At 42.9% G+C, this 24,669-nt stretch overlaps 2 protein-coding genes across 2 annotated transcripts; both read left to right on the top strand.

Moving 5' to 3' along the window:
• Positions 1–3,207: 3,207 nt before the first annotated feature.
• Positions 3,208–10,611, top strand: LOC111955015 (macrophage-capping protein). The gene is made up of 8 exons (XM_023975042.2): positions 3,208–3,465; positions 5,368–5,522; positions 5,936–6,097; positions 8,193–8,342; positions 8,951–9,037; positions 9,269–9,401; positions 9,616–9,707; positions 10,060–10,611. The coding sequence occupies exons 1-8, from the start codon at positions 3,273–3,275 to the stop codon at positions 10,123–10,125; spliced, it is 1,038 nt and encodes a 345-aa protein (XP_023830810.2). The 5' UTR covers positions 3,208–3,272; the 3' UTR covers positions 10,126–10,611.
• Positions 10,612–13,452: 2,841 nt separating this feature from the next.
• On the top strand, positions 13,453–23,075 carry LOC111955010 (nuclear factor 7, brain-like). The gene is made up of 8 exons (XM_023975028.2): positions 13,453–13,541; positions 13,946–13,993; positions 16,382–16,521; positions 16,893–16,991; positions 18,507–18,788; positions 19,266–19,394; positions 21,849–21,954; positions 22,242–23,075. The coding sequence occupies exons 2-8, from the start codon at positions 13,954–13,956 to the stop codon at positions 22,772–22,774; spliced, it is 1,329 nt and encodes a 442-aa protein (XP_023830796.1). The 5' UTR covers positions 13,453–13,541; positions 13,946–13,953; the 3' UTR covers positions 22,775–23,075.
• The last annotated feature ends 1,594 nt before the right edge of the window (positions 23,076–24,669 follow it).

Below are 24,669 nucleotides of genomic sequence, written 5' to 3'. Positions count from 1 at the left end.
CTACTATACTAAACATAAACCCAACTACTCTAATAACCCCTAAACCTTACAACCACCCTAGACACTACAAAAAACACATACATTCCCCATGTCACACCCTCACCTAACTAAAATAATAAAGAAAACAAAGAATACTAAGGCCAGGGCGTGACATAACCCCCCCCCCCTTAAGGTGCGAACTCCGGGCGCACCAGCACATAGTCTAGGGGAGGGTCTGGGTGGGCTTCCGTCCACGGCGGCGGCACTGGTCGTGGTCCCACCCCACCATAGTCACTACCCGCTTTCTTAACCCACTGGAATAAGGGGCAGCACCGGACTAAGAGGCAGCACCGGACTAGGGGCAGTACCGGACTAAGGGCACACCAGGATAAGGGGCAGCTCCGGACTGATACGGCAGCTCCGGACTGAAGGGCAGCACCGACTGAAGGCAGCACCGGACTAAGGGGCAGCACCGGACTAAGGACAGCACCGGATAAGGGACAGCACCAGGATAAGGACAGCACCAGATAAGGGACAGCACCAGGATAAGGACAGCACCAGGATAGGTGCAGCACCAGGATAAGGTGCAGCACCAGGATAAGGGCACCCCAGGATAAGGGCAGCCCCAGGATAAGGGGCAGCTCCGGACTGAGGTACGGCAGCTCCGGACTGAAGGGCAGCACCGGACTGAATGGCGGATCCTGGCTGGCTGGCTCTGGCGGATCCTGGCTGCTGGCGGATCCTGGCTGGCCGGCTCTGACGGATCCTGGCTGGACGGCTCTGGCGGATCCTGGCTGGACGGCTCATGGCTGGCTGACGCATCTGGCTGCTCATGGCTGGCTGACGGATCTGGCTGCTCATGGCTGGCTGACGGATCTGGCTGCTCATGGCTGGCTGACGGCTCTGGCTGCTCATGCGTGGCTGACGGCTCTGGCTGCTCATGGCTGGCTGACGGCTCTGGCTGCTCATGGCTGGCTGACGGCTCTGGCTGCTCATGGCTGGCTGACGGCTCTGGACGCTCATGGCTGGCTGACGGCTCTGGACGCTCATGGTGGCTGACGGCTCTGGACGCTCATGGCTGGCTGACGGCTCTGGACGCTCATGGCTGGCTGGCGGTTCTGGCAGATCCTGTCTGGTTGGCGGCTCTGGCAGTCTCTGTCTGACGAATGGCTCTAGCGGCTCCTGACTGACTATCGGCTCTGACGCTGGGACAGACGGCGGCTCTAATGGCTCGGGACAGACGGATGGCTCAGACGGCACTGGCAGACGGATGGCTCAGATGGCTGGGGAGACGGATGGCTCAGATGGCGCTGTCTAGCTGTGTCTATGTTGAGTGTAGGTATCTAGGAAAGTCTATGGTTGCCTGAATTGGGTCTCAATTAGAGACAGCTGGTTATTGTTGTCTCTGATTGGGAGCCATATTTAAGGCAACCATAGGCTTTAGCTGTTTGTGGGGAATTGTCTATGTTGAACGTAAGTAGCTTGTGTGTGCACTTTCGTTTGTAGCTTCACGGTCGTTTGTTGTTTTGTATAGTTTGTATAAGTGTTTCGTTTCGTGTTCATCTTCGTCGGTCTAATAAAAAAAGATGTATTCATATCCCGCTGCGCCTTGGTCCGTCTCTCCACACGATCGTGACAGTGCAGCACCACATGTTCTGTAAGAGTTGGGTGTTCTCTTTGGTGAGTGTCACATAGCTGGCCAAAAGGTTTCCAGAATGTACTAACTCCGAATGTTGTAGTTTTGTTTGCTCTAAATAGTTTATAGGACACTAAAAGGTCAGTCTGCATGGCGTGTGTGTATGTACAGGTGGATCTCAAACCTTTATTTCATTGTGATCCCCCTTAAAGGCTTTTGTGTGTTATATTTGTTCTGTTTTCCATAGCCTACTCCATTTCAAACGTCTACCAGTGCACTTAGTACAGGTGTAATACACCACATAGTAGGCAGAACCTGCATGCTTATTAACCCGTCTACACCGTACACTTATTTGGCGTATAATGTGACAGGATATCCCACTGAATGTGGATAGACCATAGAAACAATCAACATGGCGCTGTGATTCAGGGTGAATTATTTCTAATGGACAGCATCAATACTACCTGTCTCTCAAATGATTCCACCTGCCTGCTGTTTCATAGAAAAATACATGCCTGGCAAGGGACCCTGTGCACCTACAGTATAGACAAAATCAGCGTGTAAGGCTTGGTGACTTGAGTATAGCCTTTATCAAATGTTTCAACATTGATTTATCTTTGAATATGACTAATTCATTGAATCCGATTGTTACAGGGAAGTAACATTGACACAGGTGTTCGGAGGAATCATAAGTGATTGTTTTTGTCTGAGTGACATCAGGAATGCTTAAACATGCCCTGCTACAAATCAATAAAGTATAATATAGCTTTGGCAACTGTGGCTAGAGAGAGAGAGGGGAAGATACTTCGTTTTCAGTGTCGGCATGTGAGACGTGATAAGACCTGCCCTATAGACACACCCTCTTTTGTACAATTAATGACTGGTGCATTATGGGTCGGTATGCCTGCTATGGTATTGTATTACCGAACAATGATGCAGCCGATCTACCCTTATGGTCTTTTATCAAGCAACATGCACACACTGTATATAGACTTTCTATTGTGTTATTGACTGTACGCTTGTTTATTCCATGTGTAACTCTGTTTGTTGCACTGCTTTGCTTTATCTTGGCCAGGTCCCAGTTGTAAATGAGAACTTGCTTACGTAGTTAAATAAAGCTGAAATAAAAATAACTTGACCCCTCATTTGGGGTCTTCTCTTCTAGTCATTTCTACCTTTTTTATTTTCCTGCTTCTGAGTTCCTGCAGAAATAGTTATTCATGTCATGACATGATTGAGTTCTCACCCATCCTCCACTGCCGCTTTCTGTGTTTCTTGTCTGGACTCCAATATGGAAATAAGTATTCTTGCCACGACAAGTAAAAGCAATTTCCCTTAGTTGACTTTTTGCCACCTCTAGCGGCAACAACTCCCCATGTCTATTTGTCTCACTCATTTCATAGCAAAGAAATACACCTCTTTCCCCACCCCAAACAATAAAACACTCTACTTCTTTACTATCTATTGCATATTAGCCGCTTTCACTGCTCATCCATATATTTTAGACTTATATATTGTGTGTATTATCCCCCACCTTCCCTGACCCGCTCTCCCTCTACCCAGTGCAGAATGCTCCCTTTCCAGGCAGCCCCCCTCCCCATACTCCTACATCCATCCCCCACCTCCACTGACCCACTCTCTCCTCTCCCTGTACAGAATGTTCCCCAACATGGCAGCACCCGGACAGTTTGGGCCAGAGACGCAGGAGCCGGGGCTGAAGGTGTGGCGGGTGGAGAAGATGAAGGCGGTGCTGCTGAAGCAAGCTGAGGTTGGAGCCTTCTTCAACGGCGACTCCTACCTGGTGTTGGAGCACAGGGGGGACCAGGGGGCCGACCTACACATGTGGATAGGTGAGATGAAGGAAAATGGATGCATGTTATGTGTCAAATAAGTAGGGTCAAGAGTTTTACTTGACCAGGGTCTGTATTGACAGAGTAGAAGTACTGATTTAGGATCAGGTTCCCCTGTCTTATTCATTATGATCTAAAAGGCTACACTGATCCTAGATCAGCACTCCTTCTCTGATAGAGACTCACGTGGCCATGATAAACTTTGTGCCCCACTAATAAGGTATTGGGCAAAGAAATCTGTAGAACTTTGTAATAGAATGCTCCACCATTTACCTTTATGGAAGTACAAGACAATGTTTTGATCCATACTGATATTTGCCAGAACTTCAATAGCAACCGCTATAGGAGCCTTTGAGTGTGCTACTCCTCGATCTGTTATTCAATGGGTGAGTTGCGGTCATCATGGGGGATGGGGAGGACGGGGATCTCTGTGTACATTAGTAAGTATGTACATGAGTGGAATGGAAAACTGTCTGTCTCTTGGGATAAGAGTCTTTTATCATTTATGGATGGTGTTTCCTACACTCTTAGAAAAAGGTTTCAAGAGTTCTTCTGCTGTCCCCATAGGAGAACCCTTTTTGGTTCCAGGTAAAATCCTTTTTGGGTCCCGATTGGTGCAGCGGTCTAAGGCACTGCATCGCAGTGCTTGAGGCGTCACTACAGACCCAAGTTCAAACCTAGGCTTTGAGGTTTGGGTGTCCCAGTCGGCCGCGACTGGGACACCCATGAGGCGGGGCATAATTGGCCCAGCATCGTTAGGGGAGGGTTTGGCCGGGCGGGATGTCCTTATCCCATCGCGCTCTAGCGACTCCTTGTGGCGGGGCGGGTGCATGCACGCTCGCTTCGGTTGCAAGTTGTGGTGTTTTCTCCCAAAAAATTGGTGCGGCTGGCTTTCGGGTTAAGCGAGCAGTGCAGCTTGGCAGGGTCGTCTTTCAAATAAGTGGATTCGGCCACACCCGTCGCTGACATGTGTTAAATCGAGCACACAGCCATGCAATCTACATTAATGCCCATGGTTTTGGAATGAGATGTCCGACGAGCAGGTGTCCACATACTTTTTGGTCATGTAATGTACTAGCCAACCCACTGTTTCCACACCATATTAACATCTGTGCGGTTGACAAGTGAATAACCTGTGTGCTAATGGTGATGACATGACACTGACCCAACRATTTATGTGAGGGAGGAGACTAAGACTGACAGATGGAAGGATGATGACAGTAGAAGGATGGGGAGGGATTAAAGAAGAGCTCCCTAAGGAAGAAGGGCTGGGTTGTGTGTGTTCATAAGAAAATGCATTAGGACTTTTACTACTCAAATGTGGCTGTTTCCAGCATGTATCTGGTGCTTGAGTAACACTAAGCTGATTGTCAGTGCTCCTCTCTAAAAGCCCCCCCTCTACCCTCTCCCTGTCCTCTGTGACACCCACCTTTCACATGACCCCGGCCCGACCCCTATATGGCCTTTATTATTGTGGTCCACTTTTCTGCACTGGCTAAAGGTCCCGACGTTTCTGCGCATGGGCGGGATTCTCTACTAACGCACATGCTCTGCTCTAGGCTGCTCGCTTAATAAAGTTAGATCAAAACTGAATGTCTGCAAGATCACATGATAAGTACAGAATATAATAACGTAGTATACATTTATTTACCTGTAGCTCACTCATTYGGTTTATGTATGTACCTTTCTCCTTTTCTGTCCTCCTCCTTTTTCAATTCTGTTATGTAGGCAGGCTTCCTCCATCTTTCTCGCTCCCTTTACCTCCTGATTCTTTAACTCTCCCGTTTCTACCTTCCACAAACCGCTGTTCCTCCTTTCGTTCTCCCTCCGCTATGTGTCCGTCACCACACCCCACCTCAGAATCACAGAACTCACCCCTCCCCTAACTTCCTTTCCCTCCAGGTGAGAAGTCATCTCGCGATGAGCAGGTGGCGTGTGCCATGCTGGCCACCCAGCTGGACAGCTTCCTGGGTGGTGACCCCATCCAGCACCGGCAGGTCCAGGGCTACGAGTCTCCGGAGTTCATGAACCTCTTCCCCAGGGGGGTCAGCTACAAGGTGAGCAGGAGAATAGTCCTGGTTCATACTTACTGACAACACAGGGCCCATCTGTTTAAGAAATGTACTTGCATGGGAATTTGTGCAAACTTTTGTGTTTCTCTTGGACATCAATGTGTGATTTCCTGTAATCCATGTGTTTCCCACATTAGATTTGGGCCCACTGAGTCATGGATTTTATTTTTTATTTTTTTCAAATCCGTGATTGACATGACTTTACAAGCACTACTTTTCATGACCTCATCACATGCTTCTGATTTGTCATATCATTCCACATCTCTCTCGTTGAAGCGATAGCTAGTAAATCCTTAGACTTCCTGGTTAGATACAGATGTTGAGAAAATCTAACATTTTCATATTGTTACCTCTTTCTTTTTCCTTTTATTCACTCTCTCCCTCAATCACACGTGTAGGAGGGTGGTGTGGAGTCTGGCTTCAGGCGGCCCCAAGGCGGGTCAGGGCCGGTTCACAGGCTGTACCAGATCAAAGGGAAGCGGAACATCCGTGCCAAGGAGGTGCAGCTGAGCTGGGAGAACTTCAACAAGGGAGACTGTTTCATCCTGGACCTGGGAGAGGTGAGCGGGGGGAGGGAGGTGAGAGTGTGTGTTACTAATTCCCTGCGGGAGGCTCTTAGCAGTGAGGGCTTGGAGAACTATATTACATTGTTGCCTTGAATGGCACATTCCTTAATTAGTGATCAGTAAAGTAGGCCTACTAAATCGTACTGTGCATTTGGAAAGTATTCAGACCTCGACTTTTTCCACATTTTGTTACAGCCTTATTCTAAAATGGATTTAAATGTTTTTTTCCCCCTCAATATCCCCTCAACACAATATCCCATAATGACAAAGCAAAAACAGGTTTAGAATTGTTTGCAAATGTATAAAACGTATATTTTTTTTATATTACATTTACATAAGTATTCAGACATCTTTACTCAGTACTGTGTTGAAGCACTTTTGGCAGCGATTACGTGTCTTGGGTATGACGCTACATGCTTGGCACACCTGTATTTGGGGAGTTTCTCCCATTTTTCTCTGCAGAGCCTCTCAAGCTCTGTTATGTTGGATGGGGAGCATTGCTGCAGAGCTAGTTTCAGGTCTCTCCATAGATGTTCAAGTCCAGACTCTGGCTGTGCCACTCGGACATTTAGAGTCTTTTCCCAAAGCCACTCCTGCATTGCCTTGGCTGTGTGCTTTGGGTTGTTGTCCTGTTGGAATGTGAACCTTCGTCCCAGTCTGAGGTCCTGAGCGTTCTGGAGCAGGTTTTCATCAAGGATCTCTGTACTTTGCTCCATTCATCTTTCCCTTGATCCTGACTAGTCTCCCAGTCCCTCCTGCTGAAAAACATCCCCACAGCATGATTCTGCTACCACCATGCTTCACTGTAGGGATGGTGCCAGGTTTCCTCCAGACATGACGCTTGGCATTCAGGCCAAAGAGTTCAATCTTGCTTTCATCAGACCAGAGAATCTTGTTTCTCAGGGTCTGAAAGTCCTTTAGGTGCTTTTTGGTCAATTCCAAGTGGGCTGTCATGTGCCTTTTACTGAGGAGTGGCTTCTGTCTGGCCACTCTACCATAAAGGCCTGATTGGTGGAGTGCTGCAGAGATGGTTGTCCTTCTGGAAGGTTCTCCCATCTACMCAGAGGATCTCTAGTGCAAATTATACTGTTTTCAGGTATAATAAAATCATGACGCTATCATTTGCTGACGTTATGTTGCTGGGTGGACTTAATGGCTGACAATGAGGAAATAATGTCTGGGTTTTTGCCATTTGTGAGATCCTGCTTGACTCACCTGCATTTTCATCCTGGGGTAGTTCATCTGTTGGATGAAGTTATCTGCCATTTTCAGGGCCTCCCTCTTCTCCTCTGCATTTGCTCCCATACCTGTCAATCAGTGGGATAATGGTCTCACCATGTCTTACCTCAGTCTGACCCATAGAGGTCTCAGTAATGCCTCGACACCATAATGTATATTCACTTTATTCAATACAAACCCTGATTTTAAATTAGTATTTCATTAGACAAGGCCCCTTTCCCCCGATTGCTCAATTTGGCCAGACGGCCAGCTCTAGGAAGAGTCTTGGTGGTTCCAAACTAATTCCATTTAAGAATGGAGTCCACTGTGTTCTTGGACTTTCAATGCTGCAGAATTCTTTTGGTACCCTTCCCCAGATCTGTTCCCTGACACAATCCTGTATCGGCGCTCTACGGACAATTCCTTCCACCTCATGGCTTGGTTTTTGCTCTGACATGCACTGTCAACCGGGGGACCTTATATAGACAGGTGTGTGCCTTTCCAAGTCATGTCCAATCAATTGAATTTACCACAGGTGGACTCCAATCAAGTTGTAAAAACATCTCAAGGATGATCAATGGAAACAGGATGCACCTGAGCTCAATTTCGAGTCTCATAGTAAAGGGTCTGAATAATTATGTAAATAAGGTATTTCTGTTTTTAAGTTATACATTTTCTAAACCTGTTCTCTTTGTCATTTTGGGGTATTGTGTGTAGCTTGATGAGGGGGAAACAATGTGTTTAATCAATTATAGAATAAGGCTGTAAAATTACTCAATGTGGTAAAGTCAAGGGGTCTGAATACTTTCTGAATGCACTGTATATGATTCACTTCAGATGAGACAATAAAAAAACGTCTTTATGTCTTTAGACCATATTTTCCTGGATCGGCTCGCAGGCCAACATGTTTGAGAAGCAGAAGTCGCGTGAGATCGCCAGCCTGATCCGTGACACTGAGAGACATGGCAAAGCACGCATCACTGACGTCAATGAGGGGGAGGAGACGCCGGAAATGCTCAAGGTAAAATCGCCGGCTTAGTCCTTTACTCCCAAAGCAAATGAAAACAAAGTCAGACCTAATGCACAGGAGGCTTCTGAGGGGAGGACAGCACATAATAATGGGCGGAAAGAGGCGAATGGAATGGAAAACACATGCAAGCTACAGTGTGTGTGATCTATTTGATACCATTCTGCTCCATCCATTACCATGAGACTCCTCCCCTATTAAGGTGCCAACAACCTCCTGTGACCTTGAGACTTGTCAATCCTGTAATGTCTAAGCATATTTAGAGACTTTGAAATCGAGTATAGGAAGGTAATGGGTCGATAGTTAGTCATGCAACTATTTCTTCAATTTTGTTAACTGACTGGTCTCCTTACACTTTGTTTTGTGGGCTGAGGTTGCTGATATAATTTGAGGATCTAACTTAAAAAATATATACAAACCAGTGGAGGGGAGAATGGCTGGAATGGAGTAAATAGAATGGTATCAAAAACATTGTTTTAATTTGTTTACCACTCCATTCTACTCCATTCCAGCCATTTATTTTGAGCCGTCCTCCCCTCAGCAGCCTCCACTGATAGAAACCCCACCACAATCCATGTTCCACTCTGCCCTGTGACTGACAGGTGCTGGGACCAATGCGAGAGCTGGCAGAGAGCACTCCAGAGGAGGACAGTCGCGCAGACGTCTCCAACTCCGCCTCCCTCTACAAGGTAGCTGGACAGTACAATTCCATTGGTAAACAGTTTTCTCCAGAACTGTTCTATTGCATCACATCATTACTGTTGGATATTACACCCCAATAACAGAATTTGAGATATTTTGGATTCTAGACTGCACAGCTATACTTTGGAGATCTTTTTTTCCAAGATAAACAAGATTTTGGGGGAAAACTAGTTCACAAATGAACTGAAAGTCATGGCCTGTGTTGCTGTCTTCCACAGGTGTCCGATGCGACAGGTCAGATGAAACTGACCAATGTCTCTGAAAAGAGCCCATTTGCCAAGGACCTTCTGGTGCGCGACGACTGCTTTATTTTGGATAATGGGGCCAACGGAAAGATCTTTGTTTGGAAAGGTGAGGAAAGCACGTGAACCTCGACTAACATTTCTGCTCTGTGAAATGTATCCCTAGAATGTCTGAGATATCCAATGTCTCATGAAATACTAATTTAAATCAGGGTTTGTATTGAATAAAGTGAATATACATTATGGTGTCGAGGCCTTACTGAGACCTCTATGKGTCAGACTGAGGTAAAACATGGTGAAGCCATTATCCCACTGATTGACAGGTATGGGAGCAAATGCAGAGGAGAAGAGGGAGGCCCTAAAAATGGCAGATAACTTCATCCAACAGATGAACTACCCCAGGATGAAAACGCAGGTGAGTCAAGCAGGATCTCACAAATGGCAAAAACCCAGACATTATGTCCTCATTGTCCAGCCATTAACTCCACCCAGCAACATAACGTCAGCAAATGATAGCATCATGATTTTATTATACCTGAAAACAGTATAATTTTGTGCGTTTTGAATTCCATTTAGTCAAACCGAATCCCATGTATGTCTTCTTCCATTGTCACACTGCAATGTCCGTTGGGTTGTCTAACCACTAACTAGCAGGTCATGAACCCAGTATCATAAATGTTTTATGCATATACAATGGGGTGGTTTATGTGTGTGACGCAGTAGATACAGTCATGACCGTGTAGTCAAATCTCTGTACTCTCTTACAGGTGGAGATACTACCACAAGGGAGGGAGACGATCATCTTCAAGCAGTTCTTCAAAAACTGGAACTGAACTACAATGGCTATCGGAAAAGGGTCTCAATGACGCCCTCGCAAAATATTATGAAATTGCAACCTGGAAAATAAAAGATCTCAATGTTTTAAGTCTTCTCAGGAGTGACAGCATCTCAAATTCAAAAACATATCTTTTTTTTAATGCGTTTACTTATATGTATATATTTGTAAGGTACTATACTCACAGAAAACAATTCTTTAGTCATGCTTAGGTCAAATAAACTCCAAATAATAAGAGCATCATGTCACACCTAAGTCACTACTTCTGCTTCTGACCTGGGAAGGAAAACGTGTACTCACTGGTTACTGTTACTAGTCTCATTTAAAGCCAAGATGACATTCCACAAATCCTATAAATTGAATTTGTTTGGTTTAGTCTTTTTCTTTTTTACTTTTTTACATTTGTTTAAGAATAACGGGACATATTCTACTAATACATGTAGTAGGCTACAGATTCTGAAAATAAATGGAAACTGAAACAACACGTACAGTGTGTGGCTTCGTGCTTTGGTTCCTGACAACTTTATGGCATGTCATTGACTGTCCCCCAAACGGTACCCTATATAGTGCACTACTTTAGACCAGGGCCCTAGGGCAGTAGTGCACTAAAAAGGAATAGGGTACCATTTGGGACGTAACAATGACTGACTAAGTTGTAATTACTTGTTTCAATTCTCTCCTGCTTGTTTTCATTATTGAAATAATCAATGTGTTTCACCTTTCACCCGGTGAGATGACGTTGCTTCGGTTGTTACACCTCTTTCTATAGTTCCCTGGATAAACACTTAACAGGTTAAACCCGTCTACACCTGAGGGAACTACCAGTAGAGTCAACAGTTTAAGTAACCTTCTGTAAAACGTTGGGGTTGTCGAAGGGAGCCGGTGTTAATGTCATGTTCTCAAGCTGTGTATCCACAGTGCCTTCAGAAAGTAATCACACCCTTGACTGTAACACTACAAAATGTGGGGGGAGGGAGTTGGATTTAATTGTCATTTTTGGTCAACGATCTACACAAAATACTGCCCCACATGGATTGTACAATATTTGCCTTTTTTTWAAATTATTTTTATTCTTTAAATTCTTCAAGCTCTGAAGTTGACCATTGCTAGAAAGCCATTTTCAAGCCAAAACTTTAACTAGGCCACTCAGGAACATTCAATTAAGTTTTGGTAAGCAACTGATGTGTTTTAAGTTATTGTCCTGATTTAATTTCCTTGTGATTTAGCAGACACTTATCCAGAGCAACTTACAGTAGTGATTGGATATATTTTCATACTTTTTCCTGTACTGGTCCCCAGTGGGAATCAAACCCACAACCCTGGCATTGCAAGCACCATACTCTACCAACTGAGCCACACGGGTGAAAGGTGAATCTCCCAGTGTCTGTTGGAAAGAAGACTCAACCAGGTTTTCCTCCAGGATATTGCTTGTCCTTAGCTGTATTACATTTCTTACCCCCCCAAAACTAGTCCATGCCGATGACAAGCATACCCATAACGTGATGCATCCACCACTATGCTTGAAAATAAATAGCAATCAGTGATGTGTTGGGTTTTCCCCAAACATAATGCTTTGTATTCTGGAGAAAAAGTTCATTTCTTTGCCACATTTTTTTGCAGTATTACTTTAGTGCCTTGTTGCAAACAGGATGCATGTTTTAGATATTTTTATTCTGTGCAGGCTTCATTTTCACACCCAGATCTTTGAGGTTGAATCTGCGCTTGAAATTCATGACTCAATTAAGGGACCTTACAATTACCTGTATGTGTGGGGTACAGAGATGGGGTAGTCATTCAAAAATCATATTAACCACTACTATTGAACACAATGAGTCCATGCAACTTATGTGATTTGTTAAGCACATATTTACTTGTGAACTTATTTAGGCTTGCCATAAGAAAGGTGTTTGACTCAAGACATTTCAGCGTTTCATTTTAAAAAATGAGTTTCTAACATTTTCTACAAACAAAATTCCACTTTGACATTATGGGGTATTTTGTGTTGGTCAATGAGACCCCATCTAACTTTAAAAAAAAATGTAAATTCAGGCTGTAAAACAGCAAAATGTGGAAACTAAAGGGGTGTGAATACTTTCTGAATGACTGTCTTTGACTGGGGACTGAGTGTTTGTCCTGAAGTGGAGGTGACCGTTGGTCTCAGTTGGAACATTGGACTCTGGAGATTATTAGGCTAATAATGATCTTTATTCCATTGACGTATGAGCGACACGCACTCCCGCTCTCTGATGGATAGATCTCACACACACATAGCCGCCCGCGGGTGCTGACGCTGCTGCAGCACCCCCTGAAAAATCATATTTTTTTTAAAGATTTGTATTTATTTTTTCGTCACAAAGTAGTGCCTTTCCTAGTCCTTCCCACGGCTATGTGCACACACACACACACACACACACAGAGACAATTTTCACTTGTGGAAAAACATATCCACAAGACCTTGATCAATTTCTGGCCCATTCCTGACACTTTGCCTGGCAACAGTGAAATATTCAGGTGTGTGATGTTTGGTCAGTATGATGCGAAGAGCCAAAGCAGATTCTCAACTGTAATCCATATGATTTAAAATGTATGCTCCCTATTGCCTATTTCCCTATTTAACAGTAGGGCAATTATTTAGCAGTTCAGATCAGGGAATCCCAACGTGGCAGCTATATGATTGTTTATTCAACAGAGAGATACCCATCATAAAGCAACATTAAACCTTACTCTATCATAGGTAGCTTATAGTTTGCGTCACAATGCGGCACCGATGATGTAAAGATGCGTGTAAGGTCTATTAAATGAATGGACTGTGATAAGCCTATTAATGTGTGAGCTGGCAGGAGTGTTTGTTTGTGTGGCTCTCCCTCGTTTCTAACCAACCGTATTACTTGTCGCTGAAATGGATGGATGAATGGAGAAAGCAGCCACATCATGGGATAATCAAGTATGAGTGTACACAAGATAAGGGACCCTCTTTTCCAATACCAGAATATGACTCAAATCCTAAATGTATATGCCATCTCTAAATAAGACTATGTTATGGATAGAGCAGAGATTCATACAAAATACAATACTTTAATTTAGCCATGAAAGTTGGGATACTGTTCTGTACAGGCATAAGTGTATAGTTGCTAATGATTGATCCACTAATATAGCATCAAAGTGTGACCTTCGTGACCCCTTATCGCTATAATATCTTGCGCTCTCTCCTTGCTAAAGCCAACAGTGATTGCTAGGAAGGTACTGATTATACTTTATATCCTTGCAGAAAAGTCCCCCCCTCCATCTTAGTGCCAAGGACCATAAAAAAGTCCAAAGATCAAACTGCAAGCACTGTAACAAAAACAGCAGACTTGGGAGTGTTTGCTGTACCAACTACCAAGAACGCGCACCAGACCGACCTTCACGCATAGGGTAGGATTTTGGTTTCTTTTTCATTTTTATCTCAAATGTTTTATTCTTTGTCATTTGATCTAATGTAATGATAAACCCATTGTCATGTTTCGTTTTAATTGTGATAAAGATTGTATTTCTGATATTTCCTTATCTACTGAAGCTTTTTTCATAGCTTCAACAATGTCACCTGTCATTGTTTTTAGTTCTGCATTTCAAATTGTGTGTATGTGTATATCATTTCAATGTATATTCAAAGCTTGGTAGTAGACTTTCAGTTTTAAGTTAAGCGTATTTGACGTGTGACCGTCAAATTAGATTTTTTTTACAATTCAACATGTGGATATGGATAAATAAGTTAAATCTTTGGTGGCCTCAACTGTCATATGGAATATTTTGTAAGGAGTCGATTTATATTCATACAGGACTAAGGATGGCAACTTTCGAAATGAAGAGCATTCTGAAGGTGTCTAGTAAGTATTTGTCCCTTTTCCTTACTGAGATATATATATATCTATATATATACACATATACATACACACACACACACATACATATATATATATATATATATATATATATATATATATATANTATATATATATATATATATATATATATATATATATATATATATATATATATATATATATGTATATGTATTTGTGTATATATATAGATATATATATGTGTGTGTATATACAGTTGAAGACGGAAGTTTACATACACCTTAGACTAATACATTTAAACTCAGTTTTTCACAATTCCTGACATTTAATCATAGTATAAATTCCCTGTCTTAGGTCTGTTAGGATCACCACTTTATTTTAAGAATGTGAAATGTCAGAATAATAGTAGAGATAATGATTTATTTCAGCTTTTATTTCTTTTATCACATTCCAAGTGGGTCAGAAGTTTACATACACTCAATTAGTATTTAGAAGCGTTGCCTTTAAATTGTTTAACTTGGGTCAAACCTTTTGGGTAGCCTTCCACAAGATTCCCACAATAAGTTGGGTGAAATTTGGCCCATTCCTCCGGACAGAGCTGGTTTAACTGAGTCAGGTTTGTAGGCCTCCTTGCTAGCACATGCTTTTTCAGTTCTGCCCACAAATTTTCTATAGGATTGAGGTCAGGACTTTGTGATGGCCACGCCAATACTTTGTTGTCCTTAAGCCATTTTGGCACAACTTTGGAAGTATGCTTGGGGTCATTGTCCATTTGGAAGACCCATTTGTGACCAAGCTTTAACTTCTTGACTGATGTCTTGAGCTGTTGTTTGTCTAGTTTGAGAAACAGACACCTCGCAAGTCCTCAACTGGCAGCTACATTAAATAGTACCCGCAAAACACCAGTCTCAACGTCAACAGTGAAGAGGCGACTCCGGGATGCTGGCCTTCTAGGCAGAGTTGCAAAGAAAAAAACATATCCCAGACTGGCCGATTAAAAATGAAAGATTAAGATGGGCAAAAGAACACAGACACTGGACTGAGGAAGATTGGAAAAAAGTGTTCTGCCTAGAAGGTCAGCCACTTCACTGTTGACGTTGAGACTGGTGTTTTGCGGGTACTACTTAATGAAGCTGCCAGTTGAGCAGTGTTGCCAACTCATTTTCAGGGTAAATTGCTAGAGGCAGGTTGATTTGTTGCTAAAAGTTGCTAAATGACGTTGTGATGTCATTGCGTGTTAACTTAAACTGCTGTCATTACGTAAAATACACAATAACGTTACTCAAATTGACTGGCCATCTCAGCGAAAAATATGATTTGACATTTGTTCAGGTACAGACTCCCACTCTTTTCTGTACAATTTTGATTGAGACATGTTGATTGATGTTGTAAGTTCTATTCAAGATCAAACATTCGTGACCAACTATTTTCATTTCATTGGGTTTCGTCGAACCCGTACTACTGCTGCTGCAGTCGGCCAACAATGATTTGCAATTTGCTGAAATTGCTGCTGGCCTGCTGCTGCCTGTGCACGAGCTGAGCGCCTGCTGCTGACGTCACTCACAATGCACTTTTGCAGCCAGGCACGTGTGTTGTGACTGAGTGTGTGACAGAGAAAATCGTTTTTGTGTCATTTAGAAGGAAAATGCGTGCATTTTAGTATTTGATGCACTTCTCAAAAGTTGCTAAAAGTTCAAAATCCATTTTTAAAAGTAGCAACATTTGTTGCTAGGTGCTGTTTGAAAAAAAAGTTGCCAGGGTAGTCTGAAAAGTTGATAAATCTAGCAACAAAATTGCTAAATTGACATCACTGCAGTTGAGGACTTGTGTGTGTGTATATWTWTTTTTTGTTTTTTATGTGACTTTTTTAGTTGACCATAAATCAAGTAATCTTTGTTTAGAACTATTTTGAATCAAATCAAATCAATTTATATAGCCCTTCTTACATCAGCTGATATCTCAAAGTGCTGTACAGAAACTGCCTGTCATCGTATTAAACGTGACAACATTGGTAGTTATTTATTGTTGTAATGTGAATCTAGAATTGATTCCAAACTGGTATTCAATCTTTATCGAAACACATCACAACCGTCCAATAGTGGGGCAATCATTAAAAACAAGCATAGATCAATCAATTTTAGAACACTATCTACTACTTTCTGTGTACTATATAGCACTGCCAGTGTAGGGAAGAGCAGAGACTTTTCCTCTAATGAACTAGGTCAGTAATTTGTCTCCTAATCATTCATACCATTCACAGGTCTGTACATAAAACAGTCGGTTCACAATGTTTTAATCCGAAAAGTCCGGATGTCACACCCCCCCCATGCCAGGGGCACTTGTAATTAACTCTGAAATGTATCTGTGTCCCCCCACCCCTCTAATCTCATTTTATCACTGTTTCACCTCCAGAGCTGAAGTTGGAGAGCTCTACCCAGAGTCACTCCATCGGGGCGGTGCGATGGAACCTTCCTGAAGAAGACCTCCAGGCCCACAGCTCAGCCCCTACCAAACCCTCCAAGAGCTGCACCCCCTCCACATGCCGCTTACGGGTAGGTTACACACAAACCTCCATCCACTCACAGCATCACATTTTATTTGTTTATTTAACCAGGCAAGTCAGTTGAGAACAAATTCATATTTACAATGACGGCCTACCCCGGACGACCCTGGGCCAATTGTGCGCCGCCCTATAGGACTCCCAATCACAGCCAGTTGTGATACAGCCTGGATTCGAACCAGGGTGTCTGTAGTGACACTTCCAGCCCTGAGATGCAGTGCCTTAGACCACTGCGCCACTCGGGAGCATCCAGTCCATTTAAAAGTCTTTCTATTAATGTGTGTACTCTTCTACCTGTATGTGTTTGTTTGTACTGTTTTTCTACATTTGCCTGCTCATCCTGTATGTATGTGTCTCTTGTAGCAACATCCTCGTCAAAACGGCCTGAAGAACCTGCGCAGCCTGCAGGAGTGTGTCCGCTTCATCAACCACTGGAAGGAGCAGGTGGCCGACGTCTGTAAGGTAAGTAGACCCCTGAGAGGGAGAGTGGGGGACAGGGGAGACATACATTTATAGAAAGAACAAGGGGAGAAGGATGTGGTAAGAGGATGAGGAAACAAAAGCAGTAACTGAGACAGCCCCGACAGACCAGGGATGCACATTGATTTCCAATGTTAGTATGATAGTATTAGCGGTAGTTTTGGCGATAGTATTAGCGATAGCATTAACGATACTATTAGCGGTAGTATTCATTTGCCCCATATTTTGTATTGCAAAATGCATCTGGAATTATGGATTGTGAGGGCAAAGGACAAGTAAATGCACAGGGAAGTTCGATGTGCGATGAAGGAGAAACAGTAGGCCTGGTTTAGTAGAGGATGGCGTCAATCATTGGGGAACTATGAGACAGGTGTTGAATGAAGCCTAGATAATGAATAAGGCCTGTCTGTAGGTCAGGGATTGTTCACGTTAACAAAAATTATGCAACATTTAATTTAGTGCCTTTACAGAGAAAGGATTTTTTTTTTTTTTTATATAAAAAAAGGAATTTGTTGGCCCCAAAGGGACTTTAGAACTGTCTCTTGAGTAAAACAGGGTGAAATGACCCATTTGGGTTGATCACCATGTTAATATAGCTTGAACACCTGGGTTGACACGTTGACAGTTGGACCGTTTAATACTTTCCCTCCTAGAAGAAAAAGTACTGATTCTCATAACCAAATTGTTCTTAGCGGGACAAACTTAGCTTGTTTATTACCTTTACATTTGACATGTTAGTCATTTAGCAGACACACTTATCCAGAGTGACTTACAGTTAGTGCATTCATCTTAAGATAGTTAGGTGGGACAACCGCATATCACAGGCATATAAAGTAAATTATTCCTCAATAAAGTAGCTATCGGCAAAGTCAGAGCTAGAAGGGGGAGGGAGGAAGTCAAGTGCAAGTGTTGGTTCACCGATATTGGATAAGCGTTGCTAAGCAAGACAGATGACACAGTTAAATGAGGTGATGGGTAAGGAGGGTACTGATACAGGGGTTCTTATCACCCTTTACAGCTCTGGTAACCCATCCCAGTGCCCCGTGGGGCTGAGCTGGAACATACAGGGTTATAGTCAAACCATGTAACTTAGGCAGATACCCCTCCAGGAGGGGAGGTTACAGGATTACATGGACAGGAGATTTTTACAATCGTGCCAGGTGGGGGTTGGAGGTAAGGCGGGGTCGGGAGTGCTGAGCTGGCCTCTGGCGTATGACTGCCAGGTGGGAACAGGGTTACTTAAACGAAAAACACACTCAACCATCCCATTTTGCATTTATTTGATCTAGTTTTGCAACGCATGGCTAGATGTTCGCCTTGTGCCTGTTTTCTTTGTGAATCAAGCTATATTATACGCAAAATCACATGCTGTACTCTATGAATGGACAACACAGTATTGCTACGACAACAGTAAGATGGTTGAGATGACATAGCTATACACACTATTGAGAATGTACAGCATGATATTGACCTTGTTGCTGTTTTGTGTTGTTGCAGAGTGGCAGTGATGCGAGGGAAGGCACCAGTAAAGGAGAGACCCCTGAGGAACTGAAAGACCCAAGAACAGAACGCAGTCTGGAGGAGAGCAGGAAACTCATTCTGCTGTGGGCCAATGAGCTCACAAGTGTCGACAAGGAGTTGAAGAAAAGCCCCTGGGTGCAGGAGAGAAGTGAGAAGGTGGAGGAGGAGGAAGAAAACAGGGATGGAGAGGAGGATCCTAACGAGGAAGTGCAGCAGAGGATCATGGAGTGGGCCAAGGAGCTGCAGAGTGCCTCAGAGGTGAGAGATCAGGGGTCAAGGATACAAATGTATATAAGAGTTAAAGGAACACCACTGAGAAAAGAAATGGGGGAAATACGTGTTCCCTAATGATAGTCATTTCTACAACCTACACAGCCTTGGGCCAGGTGGGGGTTGGAGGTAAGGCGGGGTCGGGAGTGCTGAGCTGGCCTCTGGCGTATGACTGCCAGGTGGGAACATATCTGCTATTTGCAGATTTGCTACCAAAAACAGACCATTTAGCATAAGGGGTAAAAGGTCAAAAAAGTGTAATTCATTTTTACATTTATTTAACCCGGCAAGTCAGTTAAGAACAAATTCTTATTTACAATGCCGGCCTACATCGAACCAGGATGTCTGTAGTCATGCCTCTTGCACTGAAATGTAGTGCCTTAGACCGCTGCACCACTCGGGAGCCTAATAGGAGACCCATAGAGATGACTTGGTATTAACGTCCATGTGTCTGTGTCTACACAGAGCTGTGGGGTGCAAAGCGAGGAGCTCGGCAAGGTTCTGCGTCTGCTGGGCCTGAGGAAGAAGAGACTGGTCAACCTCCTGCCCTTACTGGAGTTCATTACCTGGTCACTGCTAAAAGAGGACTGCAAGGTGAGCTACAGACACCGACGCACGCAGGCGCACACACAAAAAAAGAACAAAAAAAAGAGGTCAACATCATATATTGGCGAACTAGTTTATTAGTTTATTAGTTTCATAGTTTATTAGGGGTCTTCTCATTAAACATAACACAACTTGTGATGTTATGCCTACAGCGTTTTATTTTCTGAAGTCGTACCCTCACCTGAATCCATTATAATTAGTTAGCAATGTTCCCTCTTAAACATTCCCATTTCTGTTGATTAAGAATCAGCAATACAATCATATAGTCTATACATGCTCAAATATGCATACCTCCACCAGGTTAAAAACCTAGGTGTTATTTTAGATTCTGTACTAAATTTCGAGTCACACATTAGGAATGTGACCAAAATAGCTTTTTACCACCTGAAGGAACATTGCCAAGGTGGATACAGAGAGACTCATCAATGCTTTTATTACAAGCAGGCTTGACTACTGTAATGCTCTCCTATCTGGTCTACCCAAGAAAGCCATTGATCAACTGTAAAACATACAGAATACTGCAGCACGGGTACTGACCAAGACCAGACGGAGAGCACACATTACACTGGTTTTAAGGTCTCTGTGCTGGAAAACATACAGAATACTGCAGCACGGGTACTGACCAAGACCAGACGGAGAGCACACATTACACTGGTTTTAAGGTCTCTGTACTGTAAAACATACAGAATACTGCAGCACGGGTACTGACCAAGACCAGACGGAGAGCACACATTACACCGGTTTTAAAGTCTCTGACTGGCTGTCTCTGAGTTTTAGAATTCATTTTAAAATTATTTTATTGGTTTTTAAATCAATCTACGATTGTGCACCCCAATACATGTCAGACATACTTTTAAGTTATGAAACCAGTATGTCCCTCAGGTCCTCTGGCACTGGCCTTTTAACTATCCCAAAGCCTAGAACCAAGAGTATCAGACCYCAGGATAAGACCCAGATGCAGACAGTTCGAAGTAACACAGGTTTATTACAAAAACAGGGGGCAGACAAACAACAGGTCAAGGGCAGGTAGAGGTCAGTAATCCAGAGCAGAGTCCGAAAGGTACAGAACGGCAGGCAGGCTCAGGGTCAGGGCAGGTAAAACCTGGGAAAAGAAGAAAACGGGGACAAGAGAGAAAACAGGAGTAAGGGAAAACGCTGGTAGGCTTGGCGAGACAAGACGAACTGCCAACAGACAAACAGAAGACACAGGTATAATACACAGGGGATAATTGGGCAAATGGGCGACACCTGGAGGGAGTTGGAAACAAGCACAAAGACAGGTGAAACAGATCAGGGTGTGACAGAGGTATGGAGAGGCAGCCTTTAGTTATTATGCCTCCAGCCTCTGGAATAGCCTGCCAGAGAACCTGGGTGGGGCTGGAACTGTGGACATATTTAAGAGATCTTAAGATATAAAAACAAAATGACAAACGGAACAACTAAAAACCACATCCTAAGGAAAAGCAAAGCAAAAAATATATGTTTTATGTTTGTTGTGTAGTAAATATTTCCGCTTTTATTTTCAGTGTTTATTTTTTTGTGTGTGTAAAGCACATGGCGTTGCATTCCATGTCTGAAATGTGCTGTATAAATAAAGCTTGATTTGATTTCTACCCACCGACTTACCTAAAGTGTTATGAAAGCAGCTTACATAACCAGTGATATACCGCTCCACTAATAAAGCTGTAAAATCATAACTGGGTGGACAGATCAATGCTCCACCAGAATCTGTAGGGCTTATCAGATAGAACTGATTAGCTCCCTACCTGGTCCACAGGAAATCTAGGATTCAACCAATCATAACCTATTTTCTCCATGTTTCTGTTTCATAATATTTGCTCAATGTACTATTTCTTTATTCATAATAGTAGGGAAATTAGGAGCAAAAGTAAAGTTCTTTGGCAAGATCGTGATGGATTAGATAAGAGGTATTTTTTTTAAATGACATTCTGTACTATTTAAACCACCATATCAAAGTATTTTTTTTCAATTCAATATCTAGTAATAATATTGGGATATGTTACAATACAAAACATTTTAAATGAACATCACAAGACAGCCATCCCAAAACCAAACTCCATACAGCCCTATCTATCTCATCACCCATACAGTGAATGATTGACCGTTGTCTTGTCTAAACTTCACGTCCGCTGTACCTTCGTTGTGATAAGGCCCCAGGTCATTTGATATAGTGCAATAAAACAATGTCGAGAAAACTGCCAGTCTAGCATGTCATTTACGTCATACTTTTCCTCTGTATCAGCATAGTGTATTATGTAGGTGTGATCTGCCTGTTGGTCAGGGTTGACAAGAACATGTATGCATTTGAATCTGTTGATCTGGTCTGCGTCACTTTGGTCAGTACATTTCAAGTCACAGTAAAAAATAAAGGTGAAAATGAAACGCTTAATGCCAATTCTTTGCCTGTGTTCCTATTTTCAGGGTGTTATTGCTCATCTGTGGCTGTCAGCAAAGCAGCGCACCTGGAAGGCAGGCACTGCAAGATACATCCCTAACTCGGTGTGGAACTGGATGCTCAGTGCATCAGGTAACTATCCTTCTATTTGGAAATGTACTTTAATTTAAAATATTCATCAAATTAAAAAGCACAGAAAATAAGAATGAATAGAATATTAAATATAAAGCATTTTCCATACATTCTGGCCAAACCTTGAACTACAGCTTACATAATGGTAATAGCTACTAGCATAGAAAAGTAGAATAGAATAGAAAACAGATGACAGAATCTAATTTAAAATTATGAAAGTAAAAAATGTGCAGCACATTTCAGAAAGCTACCAACTCAACCAAATCTCTCCCCCCTCCTCCCTAAAGCTGACGTGACCCTTGACCCCATGACCAACCACTCATGGCTTCAGCTCTCCGACGACCACCGAAAGGTCCAGGAGGGCATATCCGAGTCCAACCTGCCCTTTAGTCCCCAGCGCTTTGACGCCTGGCCTGGCGTGTTGGGCTGGGAGGGATACGCCTCTGGACGCCACTACTGGGAGGTTGAAATAGCCAACAACGGCTACTGGCGGGTGGGCCTGACCACGGCGGGCGCCAAACGCCACGGCCGCTTCCCCATGAGCCCCCAGATGGGCTATTGGACCCTGTGGCGCAGCACCCACCAATTCTACGCCTGCACCAAGCCTGAGACGCCCCTGCCCCTGGGTCTGGTGGCCCGCCGGTTGGGGATCTATCTAGACTATGAGGAAGGACAGATCTCCTTCTACAACGCAGCAACCAAGTCACACATCTATACATTTACAGACAACTTCAAGGAGAAGCTGTACCCGGTGTTTTCCCCACTGGACGGGCGCACACTCATCACCGTCATCTCGCCGCATAAGGTCTCTACGTTTTGAAGACATCAGGTTCCTTTGGTTCGTAGGTTCTCCCCAAACATCAGCTCTGTTGTTAGCTTATTTTCCTTTGACTTTCAATCACTGTCTGATTTGGACTTGAAAAACCAGGTGTGTCATCATGTGCCTCTACGCGCAAGTGTATGTATGTGTGTGTGTAATGAGCAGCTTGCTCCAGTGACATTCTGTCCGAACTGCACCGTCTGCAGAAACTTACTTCAACAACTTTCTCCCTCAAGGGTTTTCTCCTAAATCATTACTTTCCCTCCTTTATCCTCTCTCTCTCTCTCTCTCTCTCTCTCGCTCTCTCTTTCTCTCGCTCTCTCTCTCTCTCTTTGTCTTTCTCTTTCTCTCTCTCTCTCTCTCTCTTCCCCCGCCCCCTTTTCCTCTTCTCCAGCATCAAACTAACTGTCCGGCTAATCAATAACATGAATTAATCAAGGAAGTGCCAAGAAGAAGAGAAAACATTAGGAGAAGCAGTTGACACTGACCATCACAGACTTGGGTTGAGCTTGGGCCCCGTTCCCACATCAATCCCTAGCCTTGGCCTAGACACTTCTGGACGGCCCCTTATAGATCTGAAATAACTAAATGGATAGAATCAAAAAGGAAGGCACTTCACACTCTAATAAAACGTGTGTCTGTTAACACGCACATTTGACAAGTTAGATTTAAACATCAAATATTTGAACAGCCCCACGTTTTTATAACCTTTTTGTAAAATACTGTATGTATATAAATTGCATTATGACAATAAAACAGCTAGCTAAATGGAAGATGGAAAATGTACAATGAGGAGAACTAGTTATTTTAAATCCAGTGATGTAAAGTACTTAAGTAAAAATACTTTAAAGTATTCAAGTTGTTTTTTGGGGTATCTGTACTCTACTTTGCTATTTATTTTTTTGACAACTTTTACTTCACTATGTTCATAAAGAAAATAATATACTTTTTACTCCAGACATTTTCCCTGACACCCAAAAGTACTCATTACATTTTGACAGGAAAATGGTCCAATTCACGCACTTATCAAAAGAACATCCCTGGTCATCCCTACTGCCTCTGATCTGGTGGACTCACTAAACACAAATSCTTCATTTGTAAATTAATGTCTGAGTTTTGGAGTGTGCCCCTGGCTATCCGTAAATAAAAAATCTAATAAAAATTGTGCCGTCTGGTTTGCATAATATAAAGAATTATAAATTATTAATACTTCAACTTTTGACACTTAAGTATATTTTAGCAATTTCATGTACTTTTGATACTTAAGTATATTTTAAACCAAATAATTTCAGACTTTAACTCAAGTAGTATTTTACTGGGTAACTTTCACTTTTACTTGAGTCATTCTCTATTAAGGTATCTTTACTTAAGTATGACATTTGAGTACTTTTTCCACTACTGTTTAAATCAACCTATATATTACTGTGTATCAATCTACCTATATAAATATGTATGTCTATATTTATGAACTTTATAATGCACTGGCATAATCTGCAAATACAAAATTGTCACCAAGTATGAATATTTTTGTCTACAAAACATGTATATATTTGTGTGCATCACATTTTCTCTCTGACTCAAGTAGGACTGACCCTAATTAGTCGACTGGTCGATTGTTTAGGCATTAGGCTGTTGGTAAACCAAGATTGTTTTAGTCTATCAGTAACAAATGTATATATATATATATTTGCACCCATCTCAGTGAACTAATCCACTGGTTCTCAATCCTGGTCCTGGGACCCAAAGGGGGGCACATTTTTGTTTTTGCCCTAACACTACACAGCTTATTCAAATGATAAACTCATCAAAAGGATTTGATGATTTGATTTAGGTGTGTAGTGCTAGGGCAAAAACTAAAATGTGCCCCCCTTTGGGTCCCAGGACCAGGGTGGAGA

This window comes from Salvelinus sp. IW2-2015, linkage group LG3 (genome assembly GCF_002910315.2).
Source record: "Salvelinus sp. IW2-2015 linkage group LG3, ASM291031v2, whole genome shotgun sequence".
Classification (NCBI taxonomy): domain Eukaryota; kingdom Metazoa; phylum Chordata; class Actinopteri; order Salmoniformes; family Salmonidae; genus Salvelinus; species Salvelinus sp. IW2-2015.
Note: the sequence above shows the minus strand (reverse complement) of the source record. Positions and strands in the feature narration are given on the sequence as shown.

Bases quoted from the DNA above. Each gene is read 5' to 3' on its own strand.
- LOC111955010 (XM_023975028.2), top strand. From the start codon at position 13,954: ATGGCAACTTTCGAAATGAAGAGCATTCTGAAGGTGTCTA. The intron at 16,992-18,506 runs GTAAGTAGACCC...GTGTTGTTGCAG, and splicing joins AGGTGGCCGACGTCTGTAAG to AGTGGCAGTGATGCGAGGGA. The intron at 19,395-21,848 runs GTGAGCTACAGA...TCCTATTTTCAG, and splicing joins TGCTAAAAGAGGACTGCAAG to GGTGTTATTGCTCATCTGTG.
- LOC111955015 (XM_023975042.2), top strand. From the start codon at position 3,273: ATGTTCCCCAACATGGCAGCACCCGGACAGTTTGGGCCAGAGACGCAG. The intron at 6,098-8,192 runs GTGAGCGGGGGG...TTATGTCTTTAG, and splicing joins TCATCCTGGACCTGGGAGAG to ACCATATTTTCCTGGATCGG. The intron at 9,038-9,268 runs GTAGCTGGACAG...TGTCTTCCACAG, and splicing joins ACTCCGCCTCCCTCTACAAG to GTGTCCGATGCGACAGGTCA.